General features: G+C 38.2%; 1 protein-coding gene across 4 annotated transcripts in view; it reads left to right on the top strand.

Moving 5' to 3' along the window:
- The first annotated feature begins 212 nt into the window (after positions 1 to 212).
- GK5 (glycerol kinase 5) overlaps positions 213 to 27711 on the top strand; it is a 94986-nt gene continuing 67487 nt past the window's right edge. For 2 of the 4 annotated variants that reach the window (XM_081070483.1, XM_081070482.1), the window contains exons 1-3: positions 213 to 458; positions 11337 to 11430; positions 13947 to 14022. In XM_081070483.1, coding sequence (XP_080926609.1) covers positions 297 to 458; positions 11337 to 11430; positions 13947 to 14022 — 332 coding nt within the window. In that variant the 5' untranslated portion in view covers positions 213 to 296. The remainder of the gene's footprint in view (positions 459 to 11336; positions 11431 to 13946; positions 14023 to 27711) is intronic. The other 2 variants (XM_081070485.1, XM_081070484.1) reach the window with 2 other exon arrangements.

Raw genomic sequence — 27711 nt, 5'->3', positions numbered from 1 at the left:
GGCGGCCTTCGGAGAAGCAGGCCGCTCGCTCCGCGGGGAGCCCCGGGCCCGACCTCCCAGCGCCCCGCGCCGCCGCCGCGCGCGCCTCGGAAAGCCCGGTGCGCAGCCGTGACGTCACGGCGCCGGGGCGGGGCCCGGGCAGGGGCGGGGCCCGGGCAGGGGCGGGGCCGCCTCCCGGATCTGGCGGAGGGGGCGGGCCGGGCGGCGGCCCGGCGGGGCGCGCTTGGCCGCGGCGGGGCTGGGGCGTGCGACGCGCCGGCCGGAGAGGCGGCTGCGGGGCGAGGCTTGCGGGCGGCATGCCTGGGCTGCCCACCGTCCCGGAACGGGGGCCCGCGGAGCAGTGCGCGCCGGAGACCGCGCGCCCGGGCTTCGTGCTGGGGCTGGACGTGGGCAGCTCAGTGATCCGCTGCCACGTCTACGACCGCGCGGGGCGGGTCCGTGGCTCCAGCGCCCAGAAGGTGACGGGGAGCGGGCGTCGGGGCCGTGGGCCGGGGTCGCGGAAGGGGAGCGGGCGGCGCGTCCCAGCCGGCCTGGCCGCGGCCACCTGCAGCCGCCGGGCCCGAGCGGCGCGCCGGCGCGGGCCAGACCCCCTTCGCGCCCCGGGCAGGGCTGGAGCCCGCGCGCCCGGCCTGCCAGGCTGAGGGCGCAGGGGCGCTGTGAGCCGGGGCGCGTCCGTCGTCCCGTCCCCCGGACACTGGCCTCCGGTCTTGGGTGCGAGCGACCGCGGCGACTCGCCGAGCAGAGCGGGCTGCAGGTGTCCAGCCACGGGGAGCGTTGTCACTTGCTTGGTGTCTCCTGCACTTCCTTCACAGACAGCCAACCTGGCTTCACTTACGTTTTAATTTTTCACATCTTGGTGGAATGTCCCTTTATTGTCCATTCTTCGCTTATTAATGTTATAAATTACTTCTCCAACCGCTGGTTTCTCACACGAGCAACTGATTTCCATGGACAGTGCAGGCATTGGACAAATTTCGAAGGCGGTAGTGCCACTACTCTGCTCCTTTCCGTTTTTGAGAATTCCTAAAAATCTTTTTCTGATTTGGGGAACCTAGCAAGTCATAGACTGTTGTTATTAGTAAATTCATGTTAACGGTACAGCAGCCAACCAACTGGTTTTATCCTGTTCCCATTAATGAAGTGCAGATTTCTACACAATTTCCTGAGTACCAGAAATGCTAATTGGATATGGTGTTCGCATTTACTCTTCTTTCCAATACCAGCATCTTTTCATGTTCGCAGGCTCAGGACAGTAGACCATTCCCGCAGTGCTGGACTCCCCCGTTTGCTCCATTTCCACCCTTCTTCCAGTCTGCCTAGAAGTGTGTTTCAACCACGGAGGTTGCCCAGGATCAGGTCTACCCACATGACTGCTTTGAGCATTTGTTCTTGAGGAAATACCAGATTTCCATTCTGCTTTGGGGACTAGGACAGCGAGCCGGGACTACAGCCCCTCCCTGGTCCCTGGTCTGGCTCCCCGTGCAGGAGCACTGCCCACACACCCGCACCTCCCCTGTCTACACCAACTGGAAGGGACAAACGGAAGGCCCACACTGTCCCTCAGCTTCTATCTGTGTGCTTCTTATCTTTTCATGAGTCTATCACAACACAATGATACTTTTCACAGTTTCCCTTATCATTCTAAACACAAAGTACTTCTGTTTTAAGCAGTGATTTTTTTAAAAAGGAATTGAAGTATTTGGAACCAAAGGGAGACAAATTGTTAGAAGACACAAGGTTTCATAGTTGCTATATTATCTGAGGCGAATCGTTAGTTTTTCAGAAATGAAGAATCTTAAAAATGAATCAAGATTTCTGTAGCAGGAAACTAGGATGGTTTGTTTGCTCAGACTTTTAAACTGTGGGGAAGGTATCTGGAAAGATAAGTGAGTAAAATACAAAAGTATTTTATAAAAAATCAAAATACAAATACAAATAAATAAAATGTTTACATGAAAATACAAAAAGTCCCTGCTCTCAAAGGAGGAAGCACTGTCTTAGGTTAAGGAGTTTATTCCAATGCCTCTCAAACTAGTAGGAATTTTACAGCAACGCTTCTTAAAGTGTAGTTCCTGGACTGCCGAGGTTGAGATGAGGAATATGTGAAATAGAAACTAGTGTAGCAATTTGGCAGAGTAATTTTATGTTTATTGACCTTAATAATAAAATATTTTGGATTTTATTTTGTATATCATTTTTTTCTTAGAAGGTTGTTTTAATTGTCTTACATTTTTTCAACTGCAATTGACATTTAATATTCGTTTCAGGTGTACAGCATAGTAGTTAGACATTTATAAAACTTATGAAGTGATCCCCCATAAGCCTAGTATACATTTGGCACTATATATAGTTATTACAATATTATGACTATATTCCCTGTGCTCTACTTTACATCCCCGTGACTATTTTGTAACTGCCAATTTGTATTTCTGAATCCCTTCACCTTTTTCACCCAGCCACCCAACCTCTCTCCCTTCTGGCAACCATCAGTTTGTCCTCTGCATCTATGAGTTTGTTCATTTGTTTTGTTTTTCAGAATCCACATATAAATAAAATCATATTTTCACCATTGAGTATGATGTTAGCTGGGGCTTTGTCATGTATGACCTTTATTATGTTGAAATATATTCCCTCTATTCCCACTTTGCTGAGAGTTTTTACCATAAATTGGTGCTGGATTTTGTCAAATGCTTTTTTGTGTCTATTGATATGATCATATGATTTTTATCCTCAATTTTGTTTATGTGGTGTATCACATGAATTGATTTGTGGATATTGAACCAAACTTGCATCCAAGGAATAAATCCCACTTGTTCATGGTATATGATTTTTTTAAATATATTGCTGAATTTGGTTTGCTAATATTTAGTTCAGGATTTTTGCAGCTATGTTCATCAGGGATATTGGCATATAATTTTCTTTTTTGTAATGTTTTGGTTTAGTTTTGGAATCAGAGTAATGTTGGCCTTGTAAAATGAACTTGGGAGCCTTCCCTTCTCTTGAATTTTTTGGAATAGTTTGCAAAGGATAAATGTTAATTCTTTGAATGTTTGGTACAATTCACATGTGAAGCCATCTGCTCCAGGACTTTTGTTGTTGGGAGTTTTTTGATTACTAATTCAATTTCATTAGTGGTTATTGGTCTGTTCAGATTCTGTTTCTTCTTGATTCAGTCTTGAAAGATTGTATTTTTCTAAGAATTTATCCATTTCTTCCAGGTTGTCCAATTTGTTGGCATATAATTGTTCATAGTATTTTCTTATTATCCTTTATATTTAGTGGTGTTAGTTTTCACTGCTGTTTCATTTCTGATTTTACTTATTACAGTTCTCTCTCTCTCTCTGGCTCTCTCTTTGTTCTTGTTGTTGAGTCTGGTTAAAGATTTATCAATTTTGTTTATCTTTTCAAAGAACCAGCTCTTGGTCATTAATCTTTTGTAATTTATTTTTTACTTTATTTTGTTTATTTCTGTTTTGATCTTTATTATTTCCTTCCTTTTACTCACTTGGGCTTTGTTTTCTGTTCTTTTTCTAGTTCCTTTAGGTGTAAGTTTAAATTGTTTATTTGAAAAAAAATAAATAACTTGTTTATTTGAGATTTTTCTTATTTCTTGAAGTAGGTGTATTTTGCTATGAATTTCCCTCTTAAAACTGCATTGGTTGTGTTCCATAGATTTTTGCGTCGTTTTCATTTTCATTTGTCTGAATTTATCTTTTTATTTCTTCTTTGATCTTATTATTAACCCATGCACTGCTTAGTAGCATGTTACTTAGCCTCCATGTGTTTGTGTGTTTTTCAGTTTTCTTCTTGTTGTTGATTTCTAGTTTTATACCATTGTGCTGTCCCTTCACTGGAGCTTAGGGCAGTTGTTTGAGAGTAAGTCTGTGCTTGGGCCCTTTAAGAGGACACCTGAGTCTACAGCAGTCTTCCGTCTCAGCTGGACGGAATACCTGCTGATTTTCACAGCCAGATGTCATAGGGATTCCTCAGGTGCCTTGGGCTGGGGAGCCTGGTGTGAGGTTGTGGTCTATCGCTCCTCAGGGGGTACTTCTGTATATTGAATGGCCACACATGTATGTGGGACCACCTTCTTTTGAATCTCTGTCCCTCCTACCAGTCTTGACGTAGCTTCTTCTTTGTATCCTTAGTTAATAGGAGTTCTGTTCAGCTAGTCTTCAGGTGATACTCAAGAGTGGTTGTTCTATAATTTAGTTGCAACTTTTTTTGTGGTTGTAGGAGGAGGTGAGTACAGTGTTTACCTACTCTGTCATCTTGACTAGCTGCCCATTTAAATTCTGTCTTAAGAACTGTTGGTCCACAATTAATTAGAAATTAGGGAAAAAAGGCAGAGACTACCTAGTCCTGGGCCTTGCAGTTTTGTTTTTCTGTGCTAATGGATTTGAGCCCACTGCTGCAACCATGCTGCACAAAATCCTCAGGCAAGAGAAGAAGCATCCAGGCTTGACCCACCCCCCCCCCACCCCCCCCACCCCACCCCCGCTTCCTTGTATTTATTGCAGCTGGAGGTACTGGAGCAGTGCTGTATGTCTTGCCCCTGGCATTGTTCAACCCAGATGTCTGTTGGGACAGAAAGAATAACCCAGAATTCTGGAACAAACTGGGTCTCAGTGATCAATACAAATTCTATTCAATGAATGTAGATTACAGCAAACCGAAGATAGAAGGTCCAGATTTCCAAAGAAAATGTTTCACTATAAAGCTGCTTAAAATGAAGGTCTTTCAGAAGCCATTCACACAGTTTTCCACTTAACCAGGAAATATTTTCCCTCCAAATGCACGATATCATGTTGGTGTATTATGTTGGGGTTTACACTGATTAATAAATATCTGAAATTTGAAAAAAAAAGAAATTAGAAAAAACAAACAACGGGTCCTTTCCTTCAGATAGTTTGTGTTCTTTGGGAAATAACTCAAAGAACGTAAATTTCTACTTAGTATCTGGTTTATTACATCAAGGGTATAAAATAAATAATTGGGTTGTATTTAATTAAAGTACAAGAAATTCAGTTTGCTTCATGGGATTTTATGAATTAGACACAACTTGTAGTTTTGTCAGTCAAAAATTATACCTCTTCTAATATTTTGATGGAGAGACTTTATAATAGAAACCTCAAACCTTTTAGTATAGAATTTGATTGATATTGCTAAATAAATAGCTTAAAAAAGAAAGAGAAAGAACAACTGAAAAGATTACCCTTTAGAAACAAGAACAAAATAGGCTGTATTAGTCTTTTAGTTAAAATTGAAATCTTAAACTTGAACCCTTAATCAGCAGGCTAGTACTAGGCCTCTCAGAAAACTTCAATTTTATTTCTGTGGCATTCATTTTTTAATAGCAGAGATACTCTTTTAGCCTTTTCCTATTATTTATATTTAAAAAAATCTTTCCATGGACTTTTAAATATTGGTTTTATATATTAAAATATTTAGAGTTGAAAATGCTACATGTGAATATTTGATAATTTTAGTTTTAAAATTGGAAAAAGTTTATCATGTTCCCTATTGTGAAGAACATCATGCCATTTTGAAGAAATCATGGAAGATAATACCTTGGTTGAAAGAATAGGACAAAAAGGCCACTCCAAAGAAAACAGTGGATTCGCTAATTCTACATATCTTCTGTAAAAATACTTTTTTTTAAAAATACTTTTTTATTTAAATTTATTTTTTATTTAAAAATACTTCTGTAAAAATAGTTTTTGTAAAAAAAAACTCTTGAAAAAATTTGGTTGTTGTCTTTGGTTTTTAATCAACAAAACAATTTTTCTTCTTAGCTTTGAGTATATTCTTGACCTAATTTTGGTATGGTTTTCCTTCGGTAGGGAAGCAGATTTGATTTCACTACTGTGACATGTTTGGGGACAGTGAGCTGTCCAGGTTGGTTGAGTTGAGGGAAGTGACCCTGGAGTGCTACCATCAAGTCTGGAGTTTGTCAACTTGAAACAATGATATTGATACTGAGTTTTTTGGAGTGAGGAAGTGTTTATCGCATTTCAGTCATTACAGGCTGTGGTCGTGAAAGTCTTACATAGAATAGAGACATTTGCTAGACGGGGAATGCATTTTGTTACATCTATTTATTTCTGATGAGCTCTGTGGATTCTTCAGGTATCACCGTCATGCTCCCCACATAATCACTGTTTCTGCAGTTTCTTTTTACTCTTGTTTTGAACTCTTCTTATTTGTTAGAGATTTTCCTTAAATGGTGATCTATGGTTGCTTATCTGTTCATATTTTCAGTAGCATGTCTTGCCCTACTCGGCTATCTCTGAGCAGTATTTGCAAGAAAAGAACTTCTCTGGTTCAATCCCCACAGAGAGTAAACTTCTTACCTTCTGCCTGGTTCAGGAGGGACAGTAATCTGTCTGGAGGAGGAGAATTGGGTATGTTTATAAAGACTTTAAACCAGTCCTTTGTTCAGCCCCATCTCGCATTCCAGCCGGTGGAGGTACCTGTGATTTTCAGGGTTCTACCCTAGAATCTCTGCCAGAGGTTGAGCAGAGATGTAGTGTAATCTGAGCAGGGAGTGAGGTATCAGTTTTCTCCTCTGTGCTTGGCCATGTACCACCCACCTATTCACTGTTGATATTAAAAACATTTGTTAAAACCTGGTCTGACCCTGTTTTCTCTCTTCTCATTGTCCTTCTGTGTAAGTCTTCTTAATGGTTCTATTTTAATTGAGTCTTGAGGGGAATTGGAGATAAAACGTATATTCAAGCCTTCATTTTAGCCTGAAGCCATAGGTTCTTTTTATTTTTAAAATTAATATACAGTAAAATTGACTTTGGTGACTACGTTCTGTGAGTTTTAGCACGTGTATAGGAATAACCTAAAACACTCCCTTGTGCTAGCCCTTTGTAGTTATACCCTCCTCCTATATCTAACCTCCGATAATAACCACTGATGTATTTTCCATGACTATAGTTTTCTTTCTTTTTGAGAATGTCATCTAAGTGAAACAATACAGTAAATAGCCTTTGCATACTGTTGTTCTTTTTCAGCATAATTCCTTTGAGATTTGTCCATATTTTTGTGTGTATCAGTAGTTCGTTTGTTTTACTTCTGAGTAGTAACCCATTATAGATGTACCACATTCATTCACCCATTGGAGTACATGTGGGTTAGTTCTAGTTTCTGGTGATTTTTAATAGAGCTTCTATTAACATTTTTGTAGATTTTTAATGTGTATGTAAGTTTTTATTTCTTTGGGATAAATACATAGGAGTGAGATTGTTGGATTATATGGGGAGTAAATGTTTAACCTAACAAGGAATTGCCAAACTTTTCCGGAGTCGTTGTACCATTTTGCGTTCCCACCAGCAATGTGTAAGAGTTCCATTTGTTCTTCACCAACACTTGATATTATTGGTGGTTTTTTATTTCATGCATTGCAATAGATGTACTGGTGTCTCATTTGGTTTTGACTTGCATTTCCCTAATGGCTGTGATGTTGAATATTTCCATGTGCGTATTTGTTGTCCATATATCTTTGTTGAAGTGCCTCTTCAAGTTTTCTGCCCATTTTTAATTAGGTTCATTTTCTTATTGTTGACTTTTGAGATTTCTTTATATATTCTGGATATAATTCCTGTATTGGATGTGTGATTTACAGATATTTTCAAGCAGTCTGTACTCTGTCTTTTCATTTTCTTAACAGTATCTTTTGCAGAGCGGGTGTTTTTAATTTTGATGAAGTCCAGTTTATCATTTTTTGTTTTATGAATCATACTTTTGGTGTCATGTCTAAGAACTCTTCACCTAGCTCCAAGTCACACTTTACATTTAGAGCTATGATCCCTTTTGAGTTAATGTTTGTATAAATTATGAGGTTTAGGTTAAAGTTAGTTTTTTTTTGCATATGAATATGTAAATTTTTCCAACTCTGTTGAAAAGCTATCTTTTCTCCATGAATTGCCTTGTACGTTTGTCAAAAATCAATTAGTCATATTTGTGTAGGTCTATTTCCGCATTCTGTTTTGTTCCATTGACCTTTTTGTCTATTTTTATGCTAGTATCATACCTTTTTGATTACTATAGCTTTATAGTAAGTATTGAAATTAGGTGTGATTCCTCCAATTTTATTCTTTTCAGCATTTGTTTGGCTATTTCAGTTCTTTTGACTTTCCATGTAAATTTTAGAATCCTCATGTCTATATCTACAAAAAGTCCTACTGGGACTTTGATAAGAAATTGTGGATGACAGTTCTTTTAAAATGTCACTTTAAAACTGTTGAGCTACTTTCTCCTAGCCTTCGTGGTTCTGATGACAAATCTAGTCATTCAGATCATTGTTTGTATAAGTAATGAGTCTGGCTGCTTTCAAATTTTTTTCTTTGTTTTTGGTTTTCATCATTTTAACCATGCTGAATCTGGATGTGTAAGGCTTTGGACTTTTCCTGTTAGGTGTTTTCTAACTTTCTAGAATATATGCATTTTAAATCTTTCACTGAACTTGGGAAATTTTTAGCACTATTACTACTGTGAAGTAATTTTTGTCTGCATAGGATTATTTCTTTTCTTCTTTGCGGACTCTGATGACATAAATATTAGATCTTTTGCTCTTTTCCCACAGATCCCTCGGGCTTTATTCATTTTCTCCAACATTTTTTCTCTCTGTTGTTCAGATTAGATAATCCCCATTGATCTGTCTTCAGGTTTATTGACATTCTCCTGCAGTCTCCACTCTATTGAGCCCATGCAGTATGTTATTTATTTATTTATTTTTATTTTATTTATTTTATATTTTTTAAAGATTTTATTGGGGAAAGGGAAAGGGACTTTATTGGGAAACAGTGTATACTTCCAGGACTTTTTTCCAAGTCAAGTTGTTGTCCTTTCAATCTTAGTTGTGGAGGGTGCCCTTCAGCTTCAAGTTGTTGTCCTTTCAGTCTTAGTTGTGGAGGGTGCCGTTCAGCTTCAAGTTGCTGTCCTTTCAGTCTTAGTTGTGGAGGGCGCAGCTCAGCTCCAGGTCCAGTTGCCATTGCTGGTTGCAGGGGGCGCTGTCCACCATCCCTTGCAGGAGTCGAACTGACAACCTTGTGGTTGAGAGCCTGCTCTCCAACCAACTGAGCTATCCGGGAGCTCAGCGGCAGCTCAGCTCAAGGTGCCCTGTTCAATCTTAGTTGCAGGGAGCAGAGCCCACCATCTCTTACTGGACTCGAGGAATTGAACTGGCAACCTTGTGGTTGAGAGCCCACTGGCCCATGTGGGAAATGAACCTGCAGCCTTCGGAGTTAGGAGCACGGAGCTCCAACTGCCTGAGCCACCGGGCCGGCCCCTGGTTTTTATTTTAATGGTTATATATTTTTTAGTTGATTGACCAGTAAAAGTTGTATATATTTAAGCTGTACTACGTGATTTAGTTTAGTATACGTATACATTGTGAAATGATTACTACAGTCAAGCTGATTAACATACCTATCACCTCACAAGATTACTCTGTCTGTGTGTGTGTGTGTGTGTGTGTTCGTGTTCAGAACACTGGAGAATTACTCTCTTAGCAAATTTCAAGTGTACAGTACATTGTTAACTACTGTATTTACCATGCTGTACATTAGGTCTTCAACATTTATTCATCTTATAACTGAAAGTTTGTACCCTTTGACCAGCATCTCTCTCCATTTCTCCCACTCTCCTAATTTTTGTATTTTTTTTTTTTTTTTTTTGGTTGTTGAGAGCCCACTGGCCCATGTGGGAATCGAACCGGCAGCCTTCGGAGTTAGGAGCATGGCGCTCTAACCGCCTGAGCCACCGGGCCGGCCTAATTTTTGTATTTTTTAATTCTAAAAATTTCATTTTGTTTTTCTTCATGCTTTTTGTATTTTTGCTGAGACTTCCTATCTTTCCATTTGTTTCAAAAGAATTCGCCCTACTTAAAGCACTTTCATAATAGCTGCTCTAAAACCTTTGTCAGGTATCTGTGTCATCTTGGCATTGGTGTCTATTGATTATCTTCTCCCATATGAGTTGAGACTTTTCTGGGTCTTCATATACTTTGTAATTTTGGATATTGTCCTGGACACTTTGAATATCATGGTACAAGACTCTGGGTCTTGTGTAAATCCTATGATGAATGGTGATATTTTTCTTTTAGCAGGCAACTAATGCAGTTGGGTTCAGGCTACACATTCTGACCAGCCTTCTGTGGACTTGGGTTTCAATGTCAGTTCTGTTTTCAAGACCTTGGCAGTACTATTTGAATATGCCCTGTGTATGTGCTACCAAGTGGTCAGTCTGGGACCTGGGCTATGATCTCTCTCATAGTTCTGTTCTTTACATCTGTGTTCTGCTATTTAGGTTACACTGACACATGTGCACCTCCAAGGTGAGTCTAGGGATTCATATACAACCTTCTAGTGTAGCTTTCTCAAGCCCCTCCCTCTCTGAGATCTTCCTACTACTCCTTGGGTCCTCTTGCCAGAAAGCTGGAGCTTTCATTACCTGTTCTGCTGGGCACTTTGTACGCCCACACTGGGCTAGGTATCAGGAGCACAGAGAGAGGAAAAAGTGATGGGGGTTCACCTTATCCTCTTGGACCCATAGCTCTTCTGATTGGAGAGGAAGTTTTGCCTCCCTCAGTATTTTAGGTGCTGTGCTTACTGCTGCAGCCACCACTACCGGATAGCCTGGGAACAAAAGTATCGAAGCAAGGGAGAAAAAAGAAAAGAAAAGTGGAAGATTTCTCCCATTCCCTCTGAGTGTTAGCCAGAAGAAGAGAGCTTCTCCTGGGGTTTCCACTGCAGCCTGCTACCCACTGCTGGTTTTCAGGCTTCCTTGAGTCCAGGCCAGGGGATACCAGAAGAAAAGTGGGAATCTTACTACCAGCTCAGTGGTACTTGAATTCTTCTAACCCATTCTGCATGCCTTTATATACCTTTTTGAGTCCACAAATAGCTGACCCATGCCTTCTGTCCGGGTTTTGTATCTGCATTCAGTGAGGGAGACAGGGTGGCCTGAACCAGAACTTGCTGTCTTATTTGTTAATGTTTGTATTTTAAAAGTCTATGACTTTTTTCTTATTACAAAAATAACACATCTTCATTGTAGAAAACTTGGAAAATAAAGATAAACTTGGGAAATAAAGATAAAGATTAAATAAAGAAAGTTAAAATCGTCTGTGTAAACGCATGAACTGAAGAAAACTGGTATTTTGGTATATCCTTTTTTTATTTCATATATATTTTTTTCCATTTTAACAATAAAAACGAATTAGATAATAGAATCATGTTGTTAATGATTTTAATGAGTAATCTTAAGATCCACATACCATTAATTTGATCTAATGTTATTTTTACTAAATCTTCTGTTTTCCATAGGTACAAAGTCTTTATCCTCAAATTGGCTGGGTTGAAATTGATCCTGATATTCTCTGGCTTCAATTTGTTTCTGTAATAAAAGAATCTGTCAAAGGTAATTGGATTTACAAAAATAAAAATAGTAAAGTATATTTTGTTTGTAATAAGAGTTTTCCTCAGGCATTGGTAGAATTTGGTGGGTTTCCTAAGTTATAATTATACATATTGTATTTGTATTGGGGTCACAGTGTCAATCCGTTTTGATCAAGAATGGCAGGGCAAACAAAAGCTTTATTTGGGGGTCTTTTAAGAATTGCAATTCAAAAATATAGGTTTGGTTAGAAACCCCAACTGTATTCTGAGTGGGAAAGGGACAGAGTTTATACAAACAGAAAAGGGGTCCTTCCAAAGGGGTTACACAAGTTGCTTTGAAAGAACTGAGATGAGTGCTGTCAGGCACTGTGCTAGATACATGACTAATTGCTTATGTCTATTGCTAGGTGGACTTTTTTAAAAAATTTTTTATTGGGTCATATTGGGGAACAGTGTGTTCTTCCGGTACCCATAAGTTCCATGTCAAGTCATTGTTTTCAATCTAGTTGTGCATGGCTCAGCTCCCTGGCCCCTGCTGGTATTATGAGCCTTGTGCTCCCCCCAGCTGATGCAGTCGGTCGCCATTGTTGGTCGCTTACACAGCCCAGCTCCAGGGAGAGCCGTTGTTCACAATATTAGCTTAGAGGGTGCAGGTCACTGGCCCATGTGGGAAGCAGAACCAGTGATCTCGGCTTTAGGAGCACAGCGCTCCAACTACCTGAGTTACCGGCCTGGCCCAACATTTTATTTTTTAATAGAGAGTTCAGTGATGCAGAGCCAGTTCCAGGAAGTAAGCGTATATCAGGATGTAGCCATTTGGTTTAGGCCAGTTCAAAAGTTCAGTTTTACTTGAAAGGAGTGAGTTAGCTCAGCTTCCTGGAGGCCTTCCGGCTCCATTTCAGATTGCCCTCTTGACAATATCAACTCCATTTTGCTGTTTTTCTTTCACAATAGTGTCCCAGTATTTTTTAGGGGACATTTGCCGTTTACAATGAACCACTTTGTCCAGGAGAGGTAACAGCAATTCTGTCCTCTGGTTTAAGTTTTTTTCAGCCACGGTATAAAGGCTCACCTTCCTCCTTTATTCTAGGTTGTAGCTAGTGACTATTTGATTTCCTGTTGTGTACAAAATACTAGCGGGTTATAAACAAAGTTACAACACACAGTTCCTGTTGGCAGAAATTACAATTGAGTAACCTTTATTGTAAAATAAATTTTTGTTTTGTGTTTTTCTGTGTGGTGGGTCTCTTGATGCAAAGTGCTTCCCTGGCTGTAGCTGTGGTCTGAAATCTTAGCTCTTTGAGAACATTTTCAATGCAACCTTCTTTAAGAATACAATGAAAGGTGACTTGTGGATGTAAATTCTAAATGGTCTTTACTTCATTTTTCTGGCTGAATTGCTTCTCCTTCTCACCTTTTTGGTTTGAAATATTTGAAAACCTATACAAAAATTTGTAAGAATTGTACATTGAACACTTGTATACCTTTCTCTGAGATTCAGACATGTTTTACAATGTTTACTGTACCATCCTCTATAAACTTCTTTTGGCTGATCCATTTGACGATTGGTTGTGATGCAATAACCTGTTATCCCTAGATACTTCAGCATTATTTCCAAAGAAAAAGAGTATTCTCCTATATTACCACAATGCAATTATCGCACAGGAAATTTAACATTAATATGGTAATATTTTCTAATACTTAGTCTTCGATATCCCCTACTGTCTTAGCCATGAATAACTGTTTATTCAATCCAGAATCTAACCAAAGGTGAGGGATTGCATTTAGCGGTGTCTGCAGAGTCTTTTAACAACAGCATGTTCTTCATGACATTGACAGCTTTCAAAATTGCAGACCAATTTAGTAGACTTTCCTGCATTCTGAGGTAGTCTGATTATTTCTACATGATTAGATTCAAGTGAAGTATTTTTGGAAGGAGTGCAGAATAGGGGTGATTTGTCTTCCTCAGTGCTCATATTTAAAATTGTCCCTAATTTGCCCAGAGGGATAAAGTGCTTTTTAAAAATAATATCACAAAAATCACTCAGTTGCTATAATTTAAGAAATTTGGATTTAAAAAAAACTATGTTTTTATTTGCCTCCTAGCATCTGCTTGTGTGGAAAATAGATCTGAGCTTCAATAATTATGTTACTTTCCCTAGGGAGTTTTCTGTATTACCATCTACTGGCTTCTATTATGGTTGATCATTGCTTAAATTAAGATCCTATCTTGTAGTATAATATTTTCAAAAAGAAAATACAATCTGACTGACTTTAAGTAGTGTTTTTTATAACATTTAAAGCAAAAAACCCATTTTTTGAATTATGAGAATATGACGTTTTATCCCTGTATGTAAAAAAAATACTACAAAATCATCTTAATAATGTTTTTTTATTAGCTCAACTTGTGTTATAAAAATGCTAAACCCAGAATTTTTCCTAAAGATTATACTCAGTGATTTCTTTTCCGTACTATAAAATTATAAAGAAAAACTTCACTGGCTTTTAAACATGTGTTTTGTCTATCTTTATTTTTAGCTGCAGGAATAGAGATGAATCAAATCATTGGTCTTGGGATTTCAACACAGAGAGCAACTTTTATTACGTGGAACAAGTGAGTACATTGTGTAATAAGCACTCTATTGCAGGGTTCATATCACAGTGAGTATACTGCTGTGAAATCTGTTTGGGGAATTTTAAATTTGTGAATTAAGAACAGTTTTGCTTTGTTAAGAGGGATGAAAGTAGACCTACCTTTTGGCTTATTAAAATATGTTCCGTGCATGTTATCTAGGCTTGACTTACATAAAATAATAGCAAAAAGACTGTTGCTGTTATTAAAATCCTCCATTTCTTTCTTTTCCATTTTATTTTCTTCATGTCACTTATCATCATTTAAAATTTTTATGTACTTATTTGCATATTTATTTATAAAACCTCTCCCATAGAAGTAAGAAGTTCCATGAGTGTTGGGATTTTTGTCTGCCATGTTCACACTGGGTCCCTTAAACCTATAACAATACCTGGCACATAGTAGGCACTGAAATCTTTGCGTGATTGAGATGAACCTGGAGAGGAAGGCGGGGTCCTAGACTGGGAAAGGTTATTTGTTGTTGTAAGGAGTTTGCCTCTCATAAGCAGTGGGAAACTATCAAAATCTGTTAAGCAGAAGAGTAATGTGACCAAATTTAAATTTTACAAAGAATATTCTTGAAGCAGGATTTCTAGATAGTGGATTTGAGGGAATGAGACTAAGACTGGGAAGTCTCTTTGAAGGTTATTGCTTATTCAGGTCTCTCATCTTATGTCTAAAAAGACACCCCATCTCCAGCTACTCTATTCCTTTTCACAGCATAATCGTTGTATGAAATGATGTATTTTTTTGCTCATTTTGTTTCTCAATCCCCATAAGCTCCAGGGATGTTAGTCACCCCCAACTCCCAAGTTTTTGGCCAAAGCAGCTGAAGGATATTATTAACTCAGCTGTGGCACACTAGAAGAAGAGGAGCTACAGGTTTTGGGTGAACATGTTGCATTTTGAGATGATGTGGGGCAGTCTGTTTATGAGGGGATGGAAGTTAAGTGAGAGACTGGTCCTAGAGATGTAGATTGGTCAGTGGTTCCGTGATGATTACGTTCATGAGTATGGGTTAGATTTTTCAGAGAGAGCAGCTAGTTAACAAGAGATGGTGACCAAGGATGCCAACCCTGGCAAACATCGTCATTTAACTGGCAGTCAAAGGAGGAAAAATCTGCAAAGGAAACTAAGAAGATGTACTTAGGTAGGAGGAGAAACAGTACAGTGACATCATGGCAGCTTCGGAAAGTGACAGTTTAAGGGCAAAGGAAGTGACTGTTTGGAGCCACTATTGTAGAAAGGTCAAGTCAAATTGAAAAGGATCCTATAAATCTGGGAACTTTGATGACCATAGTGAATATAATTTTCATGAATGATTGGGAATCTAAATTGCATTTGAATTGTATTTGGTTGAGGTCCTGGGGGGTGATGAGGAAACATTGAGGGAGCTTGGCTAGGTGAGGGGCATCAAGAGAGATGTTTTTGGTTCTGCTTCAAAGATGGGGAGATTAAGTGTGTTTAGAGAAGGGATATTTGATTAAATGAAATGATGAAAGAGATAGGGAGTCATTGATATAGAGAGTACTGGTAGAGATGCCAATCTTAGACTTGGATAGGGAAAGCTTTTCCTCTGAACCAAGACAGAGATGCATGATGGCTGTAGGTGTAGCTGGTGGAGGAGTGGGAAGTTGAGAAAGGTCATTCATTGCATTCTTATTTCCTTTGAGAAATAGGAGGCCAGTGGTGCCATAGAGTTTGAGAAATGTGGTGAAAATTTGGATGTGCCATTTGTGGGGAATGGAGAGGAAACTAATGAAGGACACTTATCATTGTAAGTGACTTTGAGAGCATGGACATGACTGTGTTTCATAGATACAGATTCGTACAAATGCACAAGGCTACGTGACTTTTCCCCAACCTTTCTCAAGGGTTCTGGCTTTGAAAGTGGAGACAGAGAAAGTTAGATTGATCCCAGGTTGAAAAGTTAGATAGTTAACTCAAAAGTCAAGGGGTAGAGAGTAACATCATGCAAAATAGTGGAGTAGGAAGCTGTAGGTTTGGTCCCTCCACAAAAACAACCATTGAGTTGGAAAGAGAGAATGGAATAAACTATTTAAGCACTCTAGAAACTAATTAGCCCTTATAACAAGCAGGAAAGTGCTGGATGAAGATAGAGGCTTCTATTCTTAATTAAGAGAGGGCATGTTGCAAACCAGCCACGATCCTCCATTCCCAGGCACTGCTGTGGATGTGGGGAAAGCAGCCCACATTCCTGGAGCAAGTGGCTGGTGTCAGGGAAGGCAGTGAGGACCTTGTCCTACAAAATTTTGACTTATATACTTTGGTGGATTTGACAGTACCCTGCAGGACTGGTACAGATACTTACCTAAGGTCCGGTTCTTTGGGCATTCTTAGCTGCAGTGCCTTCCTAGACAGCATCTGTTGGAAGATTTAAAGAGCCATTACCTTTCTGGGTTGTTTTGGAGCCAGACATTTAACAAAATCTTTGTCAGGAGAGGCCCATACAAGAAACGTCATAATCAAAATGCCAAAGCTTAAAGACAAAGAGAGAATCTTAAAAGCAGCAATAGAAAAGCAGTTAGTTATCTACAAAGGAGCTTTCATAAGATTATCAGCTGATTTCTCAACAGAAACTGCAGGCCAGAGGGAGTGGCAGGAAATACTCAAAGTGATGAAAAGCAAAGACTACAACCAAGATTACTCTACCCAGCAAAACTATCATTTAGAATCGAAGGACAAATAAAGAGTTTCCCAGATAAGAAATATATAAAGCAAATATTGATGGACATAAAGGGAGAGATGTATAGTAACACAGTCATAGTAGGAGACTTTAACACCTCATTGACATCAGTGGATAGATCATCCAGATAGAAAATCAATAAGGAAAAAGTGGCCTTAAATGGCACATTAAACCAGATGGATTTAATTGATATTTTTAGGGCATTCCACCCCAAAGTAGCAGAATATACACTCTTTTCAAGCACCATTCAAAAAATTTTCAGGGTAGACCACATGTTAGGCCACAAAACAAGCCTTGATAAATTTAAGAAGATTGAAATAATACCAAGCATCTTCTCCAATCTTAATGGTATGAAACTAGAAATCAACCACAAGAAGAAAACTGAAAAACACACAAACACATGGAGGCCAAATAAAATGCTACTAAACAGTGAATGGGTTAATAATGAGATCAAGGAAGAAAAATCAAAGATAACTTCAGATAAATGAAAATGAAAACACAACAATGCAAAAATCTATGGAAGATGCTCAATGTAGTTTTAAGAGGAAAACACATAGCAATATACAACTACCTCAAGAAATAAGAAAAATCTGAAATAAATACTCTAAACTTACATCTAAGGAATGTAGGAAAAGAAGAACAAACACAGCTCAAAGTGAGTAGCAGGAATGAAATAATAAAGATTCGAGTGGAAATAAATGAAAGAGTCTAAAAAAAAAAAAAGAATACATAGCCAAGAGCTGGTTCTTTGAAAAGATAAACAAATTTGATAAGCCTTTAACCGGACTCATCAAGAAAATAAAAGAGAGGACCCAAATGAATAAAATCAGAAATAAAAGAGGAATACTAAGGATTATAAGACAATATTACAAATAATTATGTGCCTGTTGCGACCTGCACAACACAAGCCGTGGGAAGGCGAGGGAGGCGGCGAGGGTTAAACTATAATAAAGAGACAGAGACTCGAATACAGTTAAATCACAGAGGACCAAGGGACTTGCAGCCTCAAGAGACTGGAGCCCCGAATCAGGTCACCGTGGGTATTTATTGATTTTTTACAATAGGAATCACATGATTAGGGGTAGGGTCTGCGAAACTCTTACACCACTTGATAAACATTTTTTCCAATTCCCATAATTGTCCCATAGCAACCAGTGCATGCCATCCCCAAATGACCAAGGTGCGGTACATACAATCCCTGGGGGAGCAAGTCTCACAAGGTGAAACTATCCCATGAGCCAAGCAGGAAGAGTGAGATATTATCGCTCTAATGGGTCCTTTACACTTGAGGGCGCAGGACAATAGTTGAGGCATGCGGCAGCAGCTTCTCAGAAGAGGAGGGGCACAGCCACCCCTTAACTTTATTACTTTAACTCATGGGGGTTCTAAGGGGGTCCCGTCTGGCTTAAGTCGTCCCTCCCATGAGGAAACTTACTGGTCTTTGACTGCAGACCCTGCTTACAAGGACCAAACATGGAGACTTAGGGTAACATAAACTCAACCCCAATAAGGGACAATCCCGCAGGGTCACCTTTCCCTAAGGAAAGATTGGAGGGGACAGACTGTTAGGCTGCTATGTGACTACATGTGCCAACAAATTGGACAATGTGGAAGAAATGGATAAATTCCTAGAAACATATACAGTCTTTCAAGACTGAATCAAGAAGAAACAGAAAATTTGAACCGACTGATTACTACAAATGAAATCAAGTCTGTAATTAAAGAACTCCCAACAAACAAAAGCCTGGACCAGGTGGCTTCACAGGTGAATTTTACCAAACATTCAAAGAAGAATTCACACCTATCCTTTGCAGACTATTCCAAAAAAATTCAAGAGGAAGAAAGGCTTCCAAACTCATTTTATAGGATGATCATTACTTAAAAAAAAAAAAAAAAAAAAAAGGAAGAAAGGAAAATATAGGCTGATATCCTTGATGAACATAGATGCAAAAATCCTGAACAAAATATTAGCAAACTGAATTCAGTAATACATTAAAAAGATCGTACACCACGATCAAATGGGTTTTATTCCTTGGATGCAAGTTTGGTTCAATATTTGCAAATCAAGTCACGTGATAAACAAAATGGATGATAAAAGTTGTGTCATATCAATAGATGCAGAAAAAACATTTCATAAAACCCAGCACCATTCATGATTAACAACTCTCCCCAAAATGGGAATAGAGTGAACATACCTCAACATAATGAAGGCCACATATGGCAAACACATTATATTCAACAGTGACAATCTGAAAGCATTTTCCTTAAAATCAGGAACAAGACCACTTCTATTCAACATAGTATTGGAAGTCCTCTCCACAGCAATGACAAGAAAAATAAATAAAAGGCATCCAAATTGGAAAGGAAGAAGTAAAACTGCCATTATTATTTTTCATTTTTTTAATTAGTTTCAGGTGTACAAAACAATGTAATAGACATTTATCATTTATATCCCTCACACATTGATAACCCCCTTCCTCCCTCTGACATCGCAAACAGCCATTACATTTCCACTGTCTCTATTCCTAATGCTAAACTCCACTTCTTGTAAATATAAATATAAATATATATAAAATTGTAGTTGACATTCATTATTGTTCAGCTTCAGCTTCAGGTGTACAATGCAGTGATCAGGCATCTACATCATCCCTGAGGTAGCCTCTCTAATGGGACAAGCGTCCATCGGATACCCTACAAAATCTTTACAACATTATTGATTACATTTCCCAAACTGACTTTCATATCCCCATCGCAATCTTGTGGTTACTGACTGTTCTTTCTAATCCCCTCACCTTTCCCCTTATCCCCACCGTCCCTCCCATCTAGCAACCCTCAGTTTTTCCTCTATGTCTCTGAGACTGTTTCTGATTAGTTCATTCATTTATTCTTTTCTTTAGATTCCAAATATAAGTGAGATCATATGATGTTTGTTTTTCTCTGTCTGACTTATTTCACTTAGCATAATGTTCTCTAGGTCCATCCATATTGTTGTAAATGGTAAGATTTCATTCTTCTTTATGGCTGCATAATACTCCACTGTATGTGAAAATATAGGAAGAAACTTTACAGACATTACACAGGGTAAGATTTTTACTGATGTATCCCCTTGGGCAAGGGAAGTAAGAGAAAAAATAAACATGTAGGATTACATCAAACTAAAAAGTTTTTTCACAGCAAAGAAAGCCATGAATAAAACTCCTACTGAATGGGAGAAGATATTTGCCAATGATATATCCAATAAGGGGTTAATATCCAAAATTTATAAAAAACTCACTCAACTCCAAAAAAACAAACAACCCAGTTTAAAAATGGGCAGAGGACATGAAGAGACATTTTTCTAAAGAGGACATACAGATGGCAAACAGACATATGAAAAAATGCTCTATCTCACTAATCATTAGAGAAATACCAATAAAAACCACAATGAGATACCACCTCACCCCAGTCAAAATGTCTATCATCAGTAAATCAACAAACAAATGCTGGCGAGATGGTGGAGAAAAGGGAACCATCGTGCACTGTTGGTGGGATTGCAGATTGGTGCAGCCACTATGGAAAACAGTATGGAGGTATCTCAAAAAACTGAAAATCGAACTACCTTATGACCCAGCAATTCCACTCTTAGGTGTCTATCCAGAGAAATCCAAAACTCTAATTCAAAAAATTTGTGCACCCCTATGTTTGTTGCAGCACTATACACAAAAGTGCCATTATTAAGGGATGACATGATGCTGTATGTACAGAACCCTGAGTCCACCAAAAAACTATAAGAACTGATAAATGAATTCAGTAAAGTAGCTGGATACAAAATTAATATTCAGAAATCGGTTGCATTTTTGTACATCAATAATGAACTATCATCAGAAAGAGAAATTAAGAAAAAAATTCCCATTTTCAATTGCATCAAAATAAGTAACTAAGAATCAATTTAGCCAACAAGGTAAAAGTCCTTTACTTGGAAAATTATAAGATGTTGAAAGAAACTGAAGGAGAAACAAATAAATGGGTAGGGAAAATCAACATTGCTAACATGTTCACACTACCCAAAGCAATCTACAGATTCGGTGCAATCCCTATCAAAATACCCATGGCATTTTTCACAGAACTAGAACAAATAAAATTTATATAGAACTATAAAAGACCTTGAATAGCCATGGCAATCTTGAAAAAGAAGAACAAAGCTGGAGGTTATCACGCTACCTGATATGAAATTATACACTTTGTGAGGGGTGTAAATGTCTAACTATTATATGTTGCTCTGTACACCTGAAACTAATTTTAAAAATTACACTACAAGGCTATGTAGTAATCAAAATAGCAGAGTATTGGCATAAAAACGGACACATAGTTCAATGGAATAGAATAGAGAGAAATAAACCCACAGCTATATGGTCAATTAGTGTATGACAAAGGAGGCAAGAATATACAATGGGGTAAAGACAGTCTCTTCAATAAATGGTGTTGGGAAAACTGAACAGATACATGCAAAATAATTAGACCACTGTATAAGACCCAAAACCATAAATCTTTTTTTTTTTTTTTTAAAGATTTTATTGGGGAAGGGGAACAGGACTTTATTGGGGAACAGTGTGTACTTCCAGGGCTTTTTTCCAAGTTAAGCTGTTGTCCTTTCAATCTTAGTTGTGGAGGGTGCTGTTCAGCTTCAAGTTGTTGTCCTTTCAGTCTTAGTTGTGGAGGGCGCAGCTCAGCTCCAGGTCCAGTTGCCGTTTTTCTAGTTGCAGGGGGTGCAGCCCACCATCCCTTGCCGGAGTCAAGGAATCAAACTGGCAACCTTGTGGTTGAGAGCCCGCTGGCCCATGTGGGAATCGAACCGGCAGCCTTCGGAGTTAGGAGCACGGAGCTCTAACCACCTGAGCCACCGGGCCAGCCCCAAAACCATAAATCTTGTAGAAGAAAACATTGGCAGTAAGCTCTCTGACATTGCTCATATTTATATATATTCCAATTTGTTTATTTTTTCATTTGTTTCCCTCCCCTGAGGCAAAGGAAACAAATGAAAAATAAACAAATGGGACTACATCAAACTAAAAAGAGCAGGAAACCATCAACAAAACAAAAATACAACCTACTGATTGGGAGAAGATATCACCAATGACACATCCAATAATGAATTAATATCTAAAATATATAAAAAAGTCATACAACTCAACACCAAACAATAAACAACATGATTAAAAACTGGCAGAAGACCTGAATAGACATTTCTACAAAGAGGACATACAGATGGCCAATAGACATATGAAATGATGCTCAATGTCCCTAATTGTCAGAGAAATTCACATAAAAACCACAATGAGATATCACCTCACACCTGTGAGAATGGCCATCATCAATAAATCAACAAAACAACAAGTGTTGGCAAAGATGTAGAGAAAACCCTTGTGCACCAATTCTTGTGCACTGTTGGTGAGATTGCAAATTGGTGCAGCCACTATGGAAAAAAATATGGAGTTTCCTCAAAAAATTAAAAATAGAGCTACCTTATGACCCAGCAGTTCCACTTCTGGATATTTATCTGAAGAAATCCAAAACGCTGATTAGAAGTATTCAAATAAGCAATATGCAGTATTGATAGTAACATCGAATACTGCAGGTTCGCCAGTTGAGGAGCTGGGAAATAGTCTTTGACTCAATTTCAAATTTAGGAGTAAGGGAGATTTAAGGGAATTAACCCAATAGAAAAAAGCAGTACCTCAAAACATGACCTTTGGAAATAGGGTCATTGCAGATGTAATTAGTTACGGTGACTCATAATGCTGTAGGGTGGCTTCCTAATCCAGTATGATTGGTGTTCTCATGCAAGGACAGCCATGTGAATACAGATGCAAAAAGAATGCCATGTGACGAAGTATTGGAGTGACGCATCTATAAGCCAAGGAATGCCAAAGTTTGCTGCAAACCACTGGAAGTTAGGCAGAGGCAAGGAAGGATTCCTTTACAGGCTTCAGAGGGAGTATGGTCTTGTCAACACCTTGACTTTTAGCCTCCAGAACTGGGTGAGACAAATTGCTATTGCTGTAAGCCACTCAATTTGTGATACTTTGTTATGGTCACCCAAGCAAACTAATACAATGGTCAATTAATTTTAGGTAAGGGTGCCAGGACCGGGAATTAGGGAAAGAACAGTTTTTTCAACAAATGATGCGAGAAAACTGGATATCCACATGCAAAGAAATGAAGTTGGACCCTTACTTTACACAATATACAAAAATTACCTCACATAATGAGTCAGACTAAATTTAAAAGGCAAAACTATTAAACACTTAAAAGAAAACAGAAGAAAGTCTTCATGACCATGGATTTAGCAGTGATTTTTAAAATGGCTCGAAAGCACAGCTTACAAAAGAAAAAATAGATAAATTGGATTTCATCAAAATTAAAAACTTTTGAGCATTAAAGAATACTATTAAGATAGTTTCACGTATTAATGATGACTAATTTTTCTCTAATTTTCTTAATCATTAGAACTTTCCATGGTAGAAAAATTGCCCTAAATTTAATCATAAATAATAAGAAATAAAACCATGTTGGAATTATTTTGAAATAATGTGCAATTTGCATATTAAAAATGTCTGAGAAAATTTACAGTCATTGATATCTCACATGTGCAGTTAGATTTCTAAAAACTAACTGCAATATGTATTATGGAAGGTGTTTGTCTTAGAATGTTTGGTTTGTAATTGCATCTAAAATTGAGGACTAAAACAATAGGAAATTCACTTCTCTGATTTGTATTAATCACAGTGGTGACTGGATCACTAAAGCAAAAGGAAGTGACATGTTTATGATGTAGGTGAATGATGTGATTCCCATTAATAAAGATGAAAAACAAAAAAGACACAATTAAGAGAGTAAAAAGAAAACTCATAAAATGGGAAGAAATATTTGCAAATCATGTATTCAACAAAGAGTTAATATCCACAATATACAAAGAACTACAACTCAACAAAAAGCCCAAATAACCCAATTCATACATGGACAAAGGACTTGATAATATACAAACAATTTATAAACATATGAAAAATGCTCACTATCATTAGTCTTTGGGGAATAACAAATCAAAACCACAATGAGGTAAAAACCACTTCACACCCACTAGGATTGCTATAACTTAAAAATGGAAATTAATATTGGTGAGGGTGTGGAAAAATTAGAACTTTCATATTTTGTTTGTGGGAATGTAAAATGGTCTAGCTGCTATGAAAAACAGTTTGGCAGTTCCACAAAAACTAAACATAGAATTACCATATAACCGAGAAATTCTAACCGTGTTCATACCCAAAGGAACTGGGAACAGGTACTGTACAGCAATGTTTACAGTGTCATTGTTCACCACGAGAAGGTGGAAACAACCCAAGTGTCTGGAAATAGCAGTAATAGTTACACAGCATTGTGAAATGTACTGCATGCCATTGAATTGTGTACTACTTACAAATGGCTATAATGGTACATTTCATGTTATGTATATTTTACCACAATTACAAAAACAGAGAGAGAGAGAGAAGGCAAATTCTTTTTTTTTAATTTAAATTTATTTATTGGGGTGACAATTGTTAATGAAATTACATAATTTCAGGTGTACAATTCTGTATTACATGAACTATAAATCCCATTGTGTGTTCACCACCCAGAGTCAGTTCTCCTTCCATCACCATATATTTGATCTCCCGAGAAGGCAAATTCTTAATAAAAATGATAGACCATGGGAAATTGAGTAAGCCTGGAAGGGGTTGGTAAACAGAAAAGTGTATGTTTGAGGGATTAAAAGTTGCGGTGTCTTTGAAGGGAAGATATTTAGGGAGTAAAATCGAGAGAACTGAAATAGAGTCATGCGCCACGTAGTGACATTTTGGTCAACAATGGACTGCATATACGATGGTAGTCCTATGAGATTATAATAAAGCTGAAAAATTCCTATCTCCTGGTGACGTCGTCGCCATCATTAACATCTTAGCAAAACATGGTACTTTGGAGTTTGTGGTGATGCTGGTGTAAACCTACTGTGCTCCCAGTTGTATAAAAGTCTAGTGCACACAATTAGGTACAGTACATAATACTTGATAATGGTAATAAACGACTGGTACTGGTTTATATACTTACTATACTTTTCATCATTTTTTAGAGTGTACTCTTTCTGCTTGTAAAAAACAGTTCACTGTGAAACAGCACGCTGTGTCAGCCTGCAGCGGCCTCATACACCTCCTGTTTACCGCATCTCTTGATTGCATCATTTCTTATCTCTTGTGCTTGCTTTAATCTCATATTGTTTTGTACAGTACCATGCTGTACAGTCTTGTAGCCCAGGAGCAGTAGTCTATACCATATGCCTGGGTGTGCAGTGGGCTGTACCATCTAGGTGTGTGCAATGCTCTTTGCGATGTCCACACAATGATGAAACCTTATGACACATTTCCCAGAACAAATCCCTGTTGTCAAGCAACCCATGACTGTAATTGCTGGATGGGTTGACTGATACATTGGACTGTTAGAATTTCAGTGGTAGAATGTTTCCAGTTAATAAAGTGAAGGATGTGACCATGGGTGTGAACTGCTTAATAAGAGTGGGAAGTGACAGTCTTGGGAATTGAACATGGTTAAATTCACACACAAGATGGGGTAGAAAGCAAGCCTCAGTTGGATGTTGAAAATTAATAGATTATTATTAGTGGTTGATTTGTGGGACCCTCAAAGGAAAAAAATCATTTATTTCTACTGTATTTCTTAGTTCTGTACTTTTATTGTAGTATTGGCCTAGAGTTTGTTGAATTTATTTTTATTGGACCAATTTTGGTAAGCCTGGTAGGTTGCCAATGGCTGAGAAATGTAGAAATGGCAATACTTCAGCTCTCCTGTAGGCACAGAGGCTCTCATCTGATTGTGTACATCAAGGTAAATACAACTAAGGGGGAAAGCACTGGCCTCTTTATCTTGCTTTAAAAGTGTATAGGCACTTTTATAGGCACATTAAAGGTCTTTTCATTAGTTTTTGGTTTTATTAGTTTCAGGTGTATAAAACAATGTAATAGTTAGACATTTACCCCCCTCACAAAGTGATGACCCCCCTCCCCCAATCTACTACCCCTCTGACTTTGTATGTAGCTGTTACAATTCCATTGACTCTATTCCCTATGCTGTACTCCACATCCCGTGACTATTTATATTTATAGTTAACATTCACTATTATTCATCTTCAGCTTCAGGTGTACAGCGCAGTGGTCAGGTATCTACACCATCCCTGAAGTGATCTCCCCAATAAGACGTGTGCCCATCTGACACCTACAAAATCTTTACAACATTATTGATTATATTCCCCAAACTGTATTTCATATCCCTGTAGCAATATTGTACTTTCTATTCCCCTCACCATCTCACCCATCCTCACCCTCTTCCCATCTAGCAACCATCAGTTTCTTGTCTATATCTCTGAGTCTATTTCTGTTTAATTTGCTCATTTATTTTATTCTTTAGATTCCATATATAAGGGAGATCATATAGTACTTGTCTTTCTCTGCCTGACTAATTTCAGTTAGCATAATGTTCTCTAGGTCCATCCACATCATTGCAAATGGTAAGGTTTCATTCTTCTTTATGGCCGAGTAATACTCCATTGTATAAATGTACCACAGTTTCTTAATCCAGTCATCGACCGATGGGCATTTTGGTTGTTTCTATGTCTTGGCTATTGTATATAGTGCTGCAATAAACATAGGGGTGCATACATTTTTTTGAATTAGCTATTTGGATTTCTCTGGATAGTTACCCAAGAGTGGAATTGCTGGTTTATAAGGTAGTTCCATTTTCAGATTCCTGAGATACCTCCATACTGATTTCCATAGTGGCTGCACTAATCTGCAGTCCCACCAACAGTGCACGAGGGTTCCCCTTTCTTCACATCCTTGCCAGCACTGTTGTTTGTTGATTTGTAGATGATAGCCATTTTGACTGGGGTGAGGTGGTATCTCATTGTGTTTTGTATTTGCATTTTTCTAATGATTAGTGAGGTTGAGCATTTTTTCATATGACTGCTGGCCATCTGTAAGTCCTCTTTAGAGCAATGTCTCTTCATGTCCTCTGCCCATTTTTTAATTGGGTTGTTTGCTTTTTGTTGTTGAGTTGTATTAGTTTTTATAAATTTTGGATATTAACTCCTTGTCAGATGTGTCATTGGCAAATATCTTCTCCCATTCAGTAAGATGCCTTTTTGTTTTATTGATGGTTTTCTTTGCTGTGAAAAAACTTTTTAGTTTGATGTAATCCCATATGTTTATTTTTTCTTTTACTTCTCTTGTCTGAGAGGATGTTTCAGTAAAAATACAACTAAGAGTAATGTCTGCAAATTTACTTCCTACATTTTCTTCTAGGAGTTTTATGGTTTCAGATCTTACATTTAAGTCTTTAATCCATTTTGAATTTATTCTTGTTTATGGTGTAAGGAGGTGGTCCAGCTTCATTTTTTTGCATGTGTCTGTCCAGGTTTCCCAGCACCATTTGTTGAATAAACTGTCTTTACCCCAATGTAAATTCTTGTTTCTATCATCGTAGGTTAGATGACCATGTAGGCATGGATTTATTTCTGGGCTCTCTATTCTATTCCATTGATCTCTGTGTCTGTTTTCATGTCAGTACCATGCTGTTTTGATTACTATGGCCTTGTAGTGTGTTTTGGTGTCATGTAGCATGATACCTCCCACTTTGTTCTTATTTTTCAAGATTGCCATCGCTGTTCAGGGTCTTTTCTGGTTCCATATAAATTTTAGGATTATATGTTCTAGTTCTTTGAAAAATGCCACTGGTAATTTAATAGGGATTGTGTTGAATCTATATATTGCCTTAGGTAGTATGGACATTTTAACTATATTCTTCCTATCCATGAGCACGGTATGTGTTTCCATCTATTTGTATCTTCTTTAATTTCTCTCTTCAGTACTAATTTTTCTGAGTAG

This window comes from Rhinolophus hipposideros (genome assembly GCF_964194185.1).
Source record: "Rhinolophus hipposideros genome assembly, chromosome: 2".
NCBI lineage: Eukaryota > Metazoa > Chordata > Mammalia > Chiroptera > Rhinolophidae > Rhinolophus > Rhinolophus hipposideros.
Note: the sequence above shows the minus strand (reverse complement) of the source record. Positions and strands in the feature narration are given on the sequence as shown.